This window comes from Rhineura floridana, chromosome 13, assembly GCF_030035675.1.
Source record: "Rhineura floridana isolate rRhiFlo1 chromosome 13, rRhiFlo1.hap2, whole genome shotgun sequence".
Lineage (NCBI taxonomy): Eukaryota > Metazoa > Chordata > Lepidosauria > Squamata > Rhineuridae > Rhineura > Rhineura floridana.
The window spans coordinates 27,289,749-27,303,477 of NC_084492.1; the positions used below are offsets into that span (position 1 = coordinate 27,289,749).

The following is a 13,729-nucleotide window of genomic DNA, read 5'->3' on the forward strand; positions in this document are numbered from 1 at the left end:
AATAATGGGAATAAACTAAGTGCAGCCTCTGCACTTAGAACCAGGTAAATTAATCAAACATCCCTTCCCTTTGGCATCTATCCTTTTGGCATCCATGTCCTTTTAATGCCAATCCTATCCTCAGGCGGACACATGAAGACAGCCTCAGTGCTCAGAGTTAGGGATGTCAGAGAATTCCGATGAAAATGTAGAAGAACATGGAAATTGCGGCAGTTTGTATCTGTGGTCAGGAATAGAAATCAGTTATGCAAATATGCTCGGTATTTGCATCGTTTTTAAGTCTGCAAACAATATGTAATTAATAACTTTTTACATTTTGACATTTCCTTTATATTGAGAGGAATGTACATTATGTAAATAGTTACATAACACACGTAACTTAAATTAAATAGTGGACAGCGAGACAAATAACATAATATTTGGTGGAAACCAAACTGCAGCAGAGGAGAACAGTGCTGATTGTGATAAATATAGGTCAGAATGGAAATTGCTGCCTTCTTACATCGATATACTTTTACAGTTGTCTGAAAAATATCACTTTGGGTGTGTCTCCTGTACTTTTCTCTATGTAGCTTTTTAAATATATATTTATATCTATTCACATATTATTGGGTTGTATCCAACTAAGTTATATTAAGAGTAGACCCAGTGAAATTAATGAATCTAAGTTAGTCATGCCCATTGTTTTCAATGGATGAGTAGGACTAACACTGGATATAACCCATAAAACTTGCTTATGCTGCTACTTTTCTAAGAAGACTCTTTCTTGACAGATCTTTCCTCTATATTGGAGATAAAGGACCCTTTTGAGTTGAACACATTTTTGTCTGATTCAGTGCATTGCGGCAGAAATGTTTGTCCCAAGCTGTTTTTATTGAGAACGCTAAATAAGTTTTGAATTTTATCATATCTGAATAGATATTTTCCATATAACTGTTATACTTGGAGTATTGATGCTGCTGTGTTTTTTATTTGTGTGAGCAGCTTATTGTAATTGCTGTTAAATGTTGAGCACTGCATGTACCATGTACAGAGTGGTAAGATACTGCAGTATTTGCTTGATACTGTTTGTTATATGTTTTACTAGAAAACATTTCCTTGATAAAGAGTTACCTTGAAACACATTGGAAACCATAGTTAATTATCTTTTTAAAACTATTTTCTTACACATTTATCCTGCCTTTCTTCCATCATGGACCTCACAGTGGCATACACGTGATTCCCAGGCGGTCGCCCATCCAAGCATTGACCAGATGAAGACCTGCTTGGCAGTTAGCAAGTTAACAGCAGACTTGTGTGCCTTCAGACCTATATCCTGTGATAATGCCCATCTGTACAGCTTATATTGTGTCTTAGTTGCTCCAAGCCTCCTTCTCTTAGTCCCCAGCAGGCAGTAAAAGCTGGAGGTTTATTTGCTTTTAACAGGTTGCAATACATTGGCTGTGTTCAGCTTGTTGGGTTACAGGTTGTGCAGGCTCGATACATTCAATCCATGTCCATTTTTCTCCAGCTACCTGTCTTGATGGAGGAGACTTCAGCCACTTTTTTCATGTTTCCTCTTAGGTTTTTGAAAAATAACGATTGAGTTAACTGATGTTTTCATTCTTCAGATGGATTGTGCATGCCATGAAGTATGAACTGAAGATCCGTGCAGGGGAGATGCCCCCCATGGATTTATACCAGCTGTCACCCAGTGACGTGAAGCAACTTCTTTTGGATATTCTTCAGCCTCAGCAGCAAGGGAGGTAAGGAGCTCTCTCAGTGCACATCGCACAGTGGCATTCCTTGCTGATTGATTGCGCAAACTGTTTTCTCTCCCTTTGCAAACTGTTCTTCTTTCTCACCATACATTATTTTATTTTGAAGTCAAAAAAGCAAAGGGAGACATGGATGAGTATATTCACTCTTTATCACTGTCCAGGGCTTTGCTCTATCATCAGATTTTGATACTTCAGTTGGCAGAAGCTACAAGCGTCTGGGGTGTAAGATTTCCCTCACCTAAGGAAGTCAATGTAACCCAATGACTAGTTACTTGAGAAGTTTGTTTCAGTTGGAGCAGGGCGTATCTGCTGATCACTGACCTCTTTCTTCTGTTTTTCATCAAATCCTCTCTTTCATCAGCATGCTCAAGCCAGAATACCATTGCCTGCCTGTAGTGTGTCACTTCTTCTTACATTAACATTCCCATATCTCTATGTCTGGAATGGTATTGAACTGGATAAAATGTGAAGATTCACTTTTGCAAAGAAGTAAAGTTGAGAGGAAAGAAACTAAGCTAATTTATTGAGGTACCAAGGGTCATGTCTCTGACCCTTAATGGTGCTATGTAAAGTGGCCTGTATTCTGCATCACAAGAAAGTTGACACATTTCTCCATTTGTGATTTGGCATTGGGACTGAAGGTGGGGTAAGGTGTTGCCATTTGGGAAAGTCAGAAAAGGATCTTGGTGGCCATGTGACTCGTACCATGAACTTAAAACAATCACAAAAGTGAGACTGAACAATTACAAAAGTAGAATCCCTCAACAGGATTTTTTAAAGTATTGTCAAACTCTTGAACGGCTTGTCTGGATTCAGCTCTTTTTTATTCTTAAAACAGTATCATCTATCACTAGTTTGGATTTGGTGTTGATGTGTACACAGTGATGTTTTTAAAATAACTCTAAACATTTGGTATGGCAGCTTCTCTGCCAAACACATCTACGTAAATGTAATCTCAACACTTTCCCTCCCCCCCAAAGGCAGTGTTTAATTTTCTCTTTGCAGGGAGCTCTGCAAATATTGATAAGTGGGGAGTATGAGACACCTGGTAAATGAGTTGCTTCCGTTCTCTTAGTCACCTATTACTTGGGAAGATGGAGTTGCTCAGAAAAGCTGTTCTTCTAAGCTCTTATCTTATCAAATCAAATTTCTATACAATATCAGCATTTGGGGGGGGCTACCTAGAGACCTTCAAAGGGAAGAACCGTTTTAAGGACTAACTCTTGCCTGGAAAAAGCACTTTCATAATTTAAAAATCCAGTTAGCTTATTTCCTTTTCCAACTATAACCCAGTGACAGCCAGATCTTTTTTTAAAAAAGCCTATTTTTCCTTGTGTAGAGTTGGGGCTTCTTCTTGTTACGTAACTTCCAGACAGATAGTCATGTTAGTCTGATGCAACAAAAATAGTCCTGTAGAATCTAAAGACTAACAAATTTATTAATCTATGGCAATTTATAACAAATTTGTTAGTGCTTCCAGTGCTGCAGGATTTGGTATATGAGAGATGTTTCTCTTCTTCACCATTTTTGGATTGGGGGAACATATGAACCAGTTCACCCTGAACACATTTCGATTGAAAATGACACAAGGTCTATAAACTGGTCTTCCCTATGTGATATTTACAACACCTCCTCCCCTCCCCAATAAACCCTATTACATATGAACAGTTTCCTCTTTTCATCACAATAATTTTCAGCTCTTTTACAGAAGCTGTAATGGTAAGATGTGGCTCAGTTGAAATGCCAAGCCGTAGTTTGATGTTACATGAACAAACTGTGAGGAGCCTTGGTCCTTCCTATCCTTCTGCTTCCCAGCTTCCTTTGCATGCTATGCTATATACTATACTCCCTGTAATCCTGCTTTGTGCCAAACCATAGTAAACCATGTTTTACTGTTACCATAATGAACTTAGCCTCTCTCATGCTCATTCATATGCTTTCCCTCTCCCTTCTCCTTTTCCGGCATGGCCAGGAGCAGGAGTTTGGAAGCTTTTACTTTCATTTTAGAATAACTGCAGTTTGTTGTGATATCCAAACCCAGAAGAACTATGTTAAGATTAACAAGAGTTTAGAGTCCAATGCTACCTGGAGATGCCAACAATTGAACTTGGGACCTTAAGCATGCAGAGCGTGTGCTCTGCCACTGAGCCACAGTTCTTCAGCCCTTTCTCTTGTGTCTTTTTTCTTTCAGAAATTCATAAATTTCAAGCCAGTTTTGGAATAATTTTTTTATTGAGTTTCAGTCTAAGACTTTGTTCATATTGAAACACAATTTTTGAAATCTAAGGGGTGTGCATGGGCCTCAAGATTTGCCTTGTATCTGCATTTTTGTTTTTAAAAATGTTCCCTATTCATTATGGGAAATCTAAAAATGGCTATAATCCCCCCCACCCATTTGAGAGAAGGCACAGGAATTCCTCCAGAATGGATTAAGCCTTCCAATTGCAGACAAATAGGTCCAGAGGCTTTTGCGGGAGAAGAAAAGGAGATGCACTTTCCTCTATAATCAGGCAATATCTTTATTAGGCTAACTAAAATTGCAAAAGCCATATTAGCTTCATATTTGGGGGAGGAGAGGGAGCAGGGATTTGTGTCTTGCTCTTTCTTACCTTCAAATAATTAAGAGGCAGCTGAATGGTGTGCATTCTTACATGTACATATTTTTACATATTAGCACTTCACACTGTCCAGCATAGCTTTCCAATGCTTGTTTGCTTTGGGAGTAGACATCCTCCAATAGGTGAGGCTGTCCAGAATACTGCCTCTGGAGTGCTGAATTGCTCCAGAGGGTTTTTCCCCCCAAGCAGAACAGCAGATGATTTTTTAAAAAAAAAGTGAAATGTTTTAGCTTTTTTAAAAAATCTACTGCTCTACTTTAACAAAATAATCATCCAGAGCTATTCACCACTCCACAGGCAGCATTCTGGACAGCTTCATGTCTTGCAAAATCGATGGACATAGAGAAACATAGATATATAATGTACAGAAAAACAGAGCAACATAAAGTTTGTGGGAGCCCTTATCCAAATTGGGTGGTTTGTTGACATTGTAATTTGACTTGGGGAGGGCTAAAGTCACCCCAGTTCGCCTTGTTATATTGGTCCCAGCTCAGAGCCTTAAGATATTTAGTTGCTAAAGAGAACATGCGACAGTAACTTCCTAAATAAAATACAACTTTTATTTATTTATTTATTTATTTAATGCTGTTAGGGCTGTGGGAGACAATTGAGACAAATCACAGGCAAAAGCTCTACTTAAATTTTTCAAACATGTCAAGACATTGAAAATATCTCAAAAGCTAGAATGCTTTTCAGCTTGAAGGCTTTGACTGCCTCTGATAAATTAACTTCTGGTCATGACCTGAAGAGATTTATTTGGTTCATTTCTTTTGTTTTCCCATTTAAGGAGATTTAACTTTTTGAAAATCCATTAATAAGGCACACATTCAACTTTAACAATATGGCTGTTGAAGCTAAGCATTTTGCTTTGTTCTCACTAGAGTCTACTTTTGTCCTTTTTATTAAAATAACAATATGAAACATTTAACAACAAATGCATCATGGCATACTGCATTTTGCATTATTGATGGATTGATTTTTACTTTTATTACTTACAGGGCTTAATTAATCCACAAAGCAACATTGTTTTGATCTGGGAACAGATCACTTTTGTGAACTCATCAACATTTTGTTTGTTTTGTTATTTGCAGATGCTGGTTGAACAGACGTCAGATTGATGGTTCATTGAATCGAACTCCCAGTGGGTTCTATGACAGGGTGTGGCAAATCTTGGAGAGAACTCCCAATGGTTTAATAGTAGCGGGGAAATTCTTGCCACAGGTAAAATCACACATGTGGTGCTCTCTCAGGCCACCCTTAGTTTTGGAATGACTGCCTTGTATACCCAGAGAGAAAGCAAGTGTGAACTAGTGGTCAAAAAACTGAACTTGGAACTTTAGTCCCATAATTCAGTTCATTCCCTGCCCATGGATATGCTAATGCCAGTTAGTCAAATTCATTTGTTTTCATCACAGAAATATAAACGGTATAGAAGTACATTTTAGCAGAGGTGGTCCTCAGCACATGGGACCCAGTGTTGCACAATGAAATTCTGTCTGATCCACTGAGCTCTTAAGCAAACATAGAAGCTTTATGTGTAGTGTTATTTTTCCCCGCCCATCAACAAATAACAGATTTTCTCCCTATTATTCAAAAAGGAAGCTGTAGAATTCCTTTGAGAAATCTGGCCTAAGGAGAATTATGCTGGGAGCAATACAGAACATAATGAACAATATTTTCCACCTCTCCCTAATTGCAGATACACAAGTGATTTACAGGTATTCTGGAATATCTCCTGTGCAAATATGCTGTGGGCATAGTTTGAAATTGCAAAGCTATAAATGCCTTCCTCAGAGCATCAGCTGATAAATAAAAAAACAATAATCTGGAAGGCCATAATCAGATTTCACAGAATAATAAAATGGTTAGAATTTTGTAGTTTGAAGATGATATGTAGCTCTAAAGAAGTTCCTGCTCTTTAACTTTATTGTACCCGAGGACTATGGATGACATCCCTGATAGGGATGAAGCCTCCTACTGGAAGGAACAGGCTGGGTCCACTAAAGCCTTTTGCCTCCTCTCCAGGGGGAGGAATCATCCCTCTCACCAGACCGACCCAGCTTGCAGTTGGGATAGTTGGGTCCTCTCTTGAGTATCTGCCTTTTCTTGGCCTTGTGCCTTTCCTATCATCTATTTTCTGAGTCTGTGTTTTTACTGTACTTCCTCCTCTCCCCCTTTGGTGTTATCACAATTTTTGTTACACTAGGTGTACTTTTTTTACCTCAGTACATACTTCTTTTGCCTTGTGGATTTGCATGTGTATCTTGTGTCTTTTTTATTCCCTTCCCTCTATTATCCCCTTGTGGTCTGGGAGGGGAGAGTGTCAGGTCGTTATAAGGGACATTTTGCCTTCATCGGAGTTCCCAGGAGGGAATTCTTCTTTTGGTTCCTGAAGGCCATGGAGCTTGAGGGGTCCCACAATAAACATTGAGTGGGACCGGCATTTTGTTTGAGCTGACCTAAGCGGCAGCACCGTTTCTATTTGATCATTGTGTTGCCGCACCTGCTCCATTAATCAAGCATTTGAGGATTCCAGATCCCTGTGAAATCACTTGATTGCTCCCCACTCCTTGCATCATCAATCAGTGAGGCATTGAATTTCATTCTTTTGCCCTTTCAACATCCTCAGGCTTGAGAATTGCTAGGGGGTTGAGTGGCTTGTAGACAGTGTTCAAGCATGGCTGGCTGCTCCCCACCCCTGGCTGTGCAGGGTGAGCTGTGTCATAGCCTCGGAGGCTTAGCCTGTTGCTTCTGCCTCCTCTGGCCGCAATGGTCGTCTGCAAGGGAACTGGTCAGACTCGAATGCCTCCTTCTCTGACAGTACCCAGCACTCTGAGGCAGGAGCTTCTGCAGATGAGTTTGGTCACGCTGCTTCCTATGTCAGTCATGGACTTTTCTCCAAGTGTTTTACTCTTGGGCATGCTTCTGCTTTTACAAGAGGTTAAGGGCTCCTTCCCTCATAGTAACAGAGGAGGGGGAGGTCCTTTTCAACAAATGTTCTTAAAGGAAAGAGTATGGAGGGGTGAATAAGGCACAATTCAAGGAGGCATAAGAGAAAGAGATCCCACAAGTGGACTCTCCTTCCTCCCTCTGTTCCAGAAGTTTCTTCTGCTGCCATTGTGGAGCCGGCTAAGAAACATGCTGAGGGGACAGGTGGCACCATGATGTTGCCTTAAACAGTTCCCTGAAGGGAAGAGGGAGCACTGCCTGCCTCTTATCATTCACTCTCTGATTCTGCGGAGGAGGAGGGTAGACTTTTTGAGGAAGACTAGCTGATGGTTCAGCTTCAACCAAGCTGGTTTGCTTCTGAAGTTTCTTCAGTCTTTCTGGCAATAGCATGGAGGCCTCACAGCTTACCGAGGTTGAATGATGCTTCCTCTCAGTCATCAGCTGTGGGTGCAGAGAAAGTTTCCCCCTCCACTAGATGGTAAATCTATCACAGATTTTTTTCCCCTCTGGCTTTTGGTGCCATCTGGAAAAGTCAATGGGCTACCCTAATAAGGCTAAATAGTTTCTAAGGTAGCTACAAAGCATGATAACTTTTCCGCCTGGTCATAAATCAATTGTGCTGTTATCAGCAAGGAGGAGTAATCTTGCCCTTTCCAATGTGCCAGTGCCCTTTCCTGCAGGTTTTTTCTAAGTCTGTATCCTGGTTAGAGGTCTGAGGCTGCTTCTGCATTGAGTTTTAGTGTTAGGAATTGGGATGTGCACCTGAAGTTTCCCCCCTGCCTCCTTGGCTATGGTCAGGTGGATTTTGCTGTAAATTAAGGAACAGCCTGTGGCTCCTGAGCCCTCATCCCAGTTCCTGGCTACATGTGCTTAAATAAATAAAATGTTGTTTCCTTTTGCTCCTGCCAAACAGACCACAGTACTTGTTTATTTTTCTTACAACCCTTCAATACTGTTTGGAGGGCTGAATGGGTTGTCTCCATGACATTTTTGAATTGGTCTAGCTTTCCCTTGTTTCTGCCTTGATGACTGATGTGAGGTCCCTTTACCCAGAGTTTTGTCAGCTGGAGCAAAGGGTGCTAAATCAAGATTTTGGGTTAATCACTCAGGTTTGCGATGCCTAAAGTTAGAACCCACAATAGGTGGCAATGCATCCCCTCTCCCTTATTTTCCAGCCCTGATGTCAGGGGTTTAGGTCAAGGCATGGGGCTGTGGATATGTGTAGTGTACTTACTGGAGAAGGGTCATATATCATATCAGATTGTAGTAATCTGAAGGCCCAGTGTGTTCCCTCTGTATTAGAGTTGCCAGGTTCATGGCCTGAGACTGATCCTGTGTGTTTAGAAGAAAAGAAAGTCAGCCAAGTGCAGGTGTTCTTGCAACACTGTAATGGGAAAAATCACAAGGTGGAATACTCCCCCCTGCACAACTTTTAAAGATAAAGAAGACCTTTTGGAGGCTGGGCCTGGCAACCAAGAGGTCTTCTGTATCTTTAAAAGTTGTGCAGGGGGAAGGGAGAATAGAAATTGATAGAAATTGACTGATATTATTTTAACTCACATTAGCATCTACATTTTTTGTGTTTTAATAGCAACCAACATTGTCGGACATGACCATGTATGAAATGAACTTTTCCCTTCTGGTTGAGGACATGTTAAAGAATATTGATCAACCTGAATACAGGCAAATAATTGTTGAGGTTTGTACCATGTGATGATGAATCAATTGTTGTATTTTACATTTAGAAAACAATGAGTGAATGAGGGTGTTCCAAGACTTAAGCAGTGAAAGAGCTTCAAACAAAATTAAGCCTCAAACTGCTACAGCAGGTTTCATCCTATAGTCTTCTAGTATCATCATTAGAATAAGTAATAGCTGATGTCCCAGTGTCATCCTGATGTATGGCAGTTGTCAGTGGTCCTCCAAAATATACTTTTTGGTCCCAAGTAGGGAAGTGCTAGAATTCCACCTAATTCGGTACCAAATGTTCCATTAATTCACTTAGACTCTATAGTCACAGACTGAATTTTTATGTAGTGATTTTATTTTTAAAAAAAAAATAAAAAAAAATCTTTAACATATCAGGAATTATAATTAATCAACTTCCTTTCATTTATCAATATTTCCTTTAAAATATTGATATTTCCTTTAAAAATATTGATATTAATTATTATCAGTACTTTTTGTAAAGGAAAAAACGCATCAGTAAAAGCAGCAGCTAGCGGACAAAGAATGAACTTGAATTAATACAGGCCCATTAGGTTGACGAAATGCTTTCGAATGCGGCACCCGCCAACAGATCCCATCCCTAGACCCAACCCATCAAACAGTTTCCCAGTTCTGCACAGTAGAGAAGGGCTTTAGCTCAGTGGCAGAGCACAGGGTTTGCATGCAAAAAGTTCCAGGTTCAATCCCCAGATTGTAAATCTGGGAAAGACCTCTGTCTGAAACCCTGGAGAGTCACTGCCTGTCAGTGCAGACCATGCCGAGCTAAAGAGACCAGTGGTCTGACTCTGTAACATAGTTTCCTATGTTCTATATTTCACACCCAGTAATTTTATTACCTTTTAAACGTCAGTTTGTGATGCAGCATGTATGGAGTTGGTGGTAAAGAGGACTGATGTTCAAAAAAGAAGTCTCAGGTCCCTTTGGCATGCACAAACTCTGGGGAGCGCCTCAAAGAGCTCTCTAGGTGGTGGCCACTGTTTGCTGATAGTTCAGTTGCCAGTTGAGGATTTTTTTAAAAAAAATATTGTTTATTGCATTATTTGTGGAGATATCCCCACTCCAAGTTTGGCATCGTCAACTGCAAGAGTCAACATTATGTTATGTGTCAAAAGAAAATTATATTGTTTCCATGACAGTTTGTTAGAAAAATTAAAGGAGGTGTGGGGGGGGGGAAGGGAAAAAGTGCCAAAACCTTTTTATGGCTTTTGTTTTATGTTTCAAACCCATGAATGTTTTTATCTTTACCAGTAATTGTTTCCCTTATCTGATACCTAGCTCCCTTTACTACTTCAGCTCATTAGCTCTATTCACACATTGAACATGATTGGGGCACTCATGTGTTGAAGGATAAGTGCCATACTGCCTGCTCTGCCCTCAGTGGTACATGACCAGGCTAATTCTGCCCTGACATGCAAGCATCTGAAGAGGAACCACTATGTGTGAATAGCTGCTCATGTGTAGGGATTCTTCTTCTTTAGATGCCCATGCTCTGAACACAGAGGTTGGGAGCAGAGATGCACAGCTCCTTCAGGGCTGGAGAGCCCCAAATGTATGTAACATATGAATAGGGCTATTATAACAATATTTTGAGTATTCTTCCACCTTCAATTTCTAACAGTATATTCCAATATGTGGATGCAATCCAATAAAAATCATGCACATGCTTAACTTTTCCATTAGTAACAGTGTTCAAATGTAATCAAGTCATGCTCTGTGGTAAGAGTCACTAGTAGTCATGTATATTTTCCCATTTTGCTTTGTGGCTTCAAAGTACCCACATTTTAAACTTCCCTTGAAAAGGAAGGAGTTGTGTCTAAATCTCTTGCTTTTATTTTATTCTTTAGATGTTGATGGTTGTCTCTGTTATTCTGGAAAGAAATCCTGAATTAGAGTTTCAGGATAAAGTGGATTTGGACAGACTGGTGAAAGAAGCATTTAATGATTTTCAGAAGGACCAGAATCGACTCAAGGGCACTGAAAAACAAGTCAGTACAATACTCATCCCAGAGTTAATGCCTCTTTTGTTCTTGTTTCTTACTGGGATTAATTAATCCACAAAGCAGGTATTTTTTTTCAATTTGGAAACAGATCAGATTTGTGATGTCTTCAGTAGCTGCAAAGTTAGTTAAAATTCTAAATAATGTCACAATGATTCCACAATGAATAACATTGTCAAAAACCTCAGAATTCTTCTCTGGCTCAAATTAAACTGCAGTCCAAAGAAGAATTCCTGATTTGCTCCACTCTTACCCACCCAGCCATAAACCACAAACGATACCTTTCTGTGATCAGAAGGAGCCCTGTGCAAATTTATCAAAGGCAGCCAGAGAAAGTAATGCTTGCAAGCCTTCCCATTTCTTAGCTTCTGCACCATATGTCACCCCAGCATAATTTCTGTTTCTGTAACATGGGTGGCTTCCAAATTGGTTACTTCTAAGTCACCCTAGTGATGACTTTCCACATACTGTTACAAATGCATGAGAAGGGCGACTTCTTCCCATTGTTCTTTAGAATAGGGATGGGGAACCTGTGGCCTTCCACTCCTATTAGCACCTGCCAGCATGGCCAGTGTTTATGGATTATGTGAGTTGTAGTCCAGCAACATCTGGAGGGCTGCAGGTTCCACTTCTGTGTTTTAGAACACAGAGCTATATCTCCATATATTGGTAAAAGTGGCTACCGCATGTATAAATAGCAGACCAAGCATCTCTTTTTCTTAAGTGTATTTTATGTATGATATCACAGCATCCTTCCAAGGAGCTGAGGGTGTCTCCCCCATCCACACACACTTTTGTCCCACGATAGGTCTGTGAGGTATGCTATACTGAGAGATGATGATTGACCTTGGGATAACCCAAGATTATCCAGTGAGTTCCATGGCTGAATGGGGATTTGAAACTAGGTCTCTCTGGTCCTTGTCTGACACTCTGCAATGGCTCTTACTGTTGGCTGAGGAAGCAAGGAATAGAAAGCCAATCGAGAAGTTACACAGTTCACAGACGGGTGTTTGAAATCTACTCCTTCGCCCAAAATGTCATTGAAAGTACTGCCATAATGGAACTGGCACCAGATGAAGCAGGCACCAACAACCTATCGCTTTTTCCCCCTTCAAATAATACATGCCCACTTTCCGCCTCCCCTGCTACTGGTTGTCTGCTCCTCTCGCCATCACTCTTCATCACTTCTCTTCCGCTGCACCCTCTCCCTCTTTCCTCTGCTGCCACTCGCTTCTCTAACGCACAGGAACGCAGCAGTGCCCTTCATGCCCTTGAAAACCATGGGTGCTCCATTTAGTCTAGGGGAAAAGCATTACTATAACTATAGCGCACATAACTGTGAACCTGTTTCCTTTGCTGTTCATCTCGCTTGGAGACAGTTGCTCCTCAGAAAAGATGAGCCTGCAGTTGATGAGCTCTGTACACTTAGCACCAATATAGTGGTGATTCACTTGAAAGACTACAGAATGATTTACTACTGCTTTGCTACAGTAAAAAGCTGATGTTCTGAAGCAGCATAAAATCTCTCACTCATGGTGTTTTAGACAATAACAAATGCATACCAGATCTTTTTGCCCATTGTTGTTATTTTGATAAGCATCCTCATTCTTACTGTGCCCCCCCCCCACTATTTGGTTTGAATCCAAAATATTTATCAGACTGCATGACAGAGAATGTCAAGTATGTGAAATGCACTTTTCATCACCACAGTGTTTTCCACCTGTGGCTCTCCTTGCTGTTAGTTAACCTGATTGTTATCCCTCAGCATTGTGACTAAGATCAAACTGTTTATTTATGCAGGATGACATGACTTCCTTTTACAACACTCCTCCACTGGGAAAGAGAGGAACTTGCAGCTACTTGACAAAAGCAGTGATGAATTTATTGCTGGAAGGAGAAGTGAAGCCCAGCACAGACGACCCCTGTTCTATTAGCTAAATGCAGGTGGAATCAAATGAGCAAGACAATGTTTTTGTGGGCGTCTCATCGCTTGGCATGTGATGTTTAATTCCTCACTGTAAAAGGCAGACCGTTTGGTATACTACTATAAATTGTCACTGACAATCTCAAATACTTAGGGTAGCAAAAGCATACAGCTGATTCTGTAGCTGCTGAAAAGCATATTTAATCAAGAAGCGTATTCCTTTTATACGTCTCCAATGGCAACCTGCACTCTCTACCTAAGCACTGCGGCCACAAATTGGCAGAGCAAATGCATGAAATAGCTCGTGCTGATTGGGACTGTGGATATTTTAGAAAAATTAACTGGGTTTGTATTTATAGTTTAAGCATTGCTTGAGAATGATTGCAGTGATACATTTATTTATGTAATAGTGAATTAAATGTGTGTTGCAAAATTTATCAGCTCTCCCCCTTCATTTGTATTGTAATTCATTAGTAAAAGGCTTCGTTATGAATACTGAATGAAGTAAAGGCATACGTTTAAAAAAGAAATGAGCCCCGTGTTTGAAGTTCAGTTATTTCTTAATTCTAAGACAACTGTGACTTTGGATTTGAGTGCTCCTAATGAAACTCACGGGTAAAGTAAAATCACTATAATATGCATGTTTATGTGCTTTAGAATGTGTCTGTAATTGGTTCTTTTGTTTAAGAATGGTTTAGTATGTTAACTGCTTACACCAGGGTTCCCAACCATGGTCTGTGGACCACCAGTGGT

The 13,729-nt window shown here is 40.3% G+C and overlaps 1 protein-coding gene across 6 annotated transcripts in view; it reads left to right on the forward strand.

Annotated features, from left to right (window-relative positions):
* Nucleotides 1-13,486, forward strand: part of PHKB (phosphorylase kinase regulatory subunit beta) — a 154,655-nt gene extending 141,169 nt beyond the window's left edge. For all 6 annotated transcript variants that reach the window (XM_061594575.1, XM_061594576.1, XM_061594572.1 and 3 more), the window contains 5 exons: nucleotides 1,611-1,745; nucleotides 5,470-5,599; nucleotides 8,919-9,026; nucleotides 10,900-11,040; nucleotides 12,853-13,486. In XM_061594575.1, coding sequence (XP_061450559.1) covers nucleotides 1,611-1,745; nucleotides 5,470-5,599; nucleotides 8,919-9,026; nucleotides 10,900-11,040; nucleotides 12,853-12,990 — 652 coding nt within the window. In that variant the 3' untranslated portion in view covers nucleotides 12,991-13,486. The remainder of the gene's footprint in view (nucleotides 1-1,610; nucleotides 1,746-5,469; nucleotides 5,600-8,918; nucleotides 9,027-10,899; nucleotides 11,041-12,852) is intronic.
* Nucleotides 13,487-13,729: the final 243 nt, after the last annotated feature.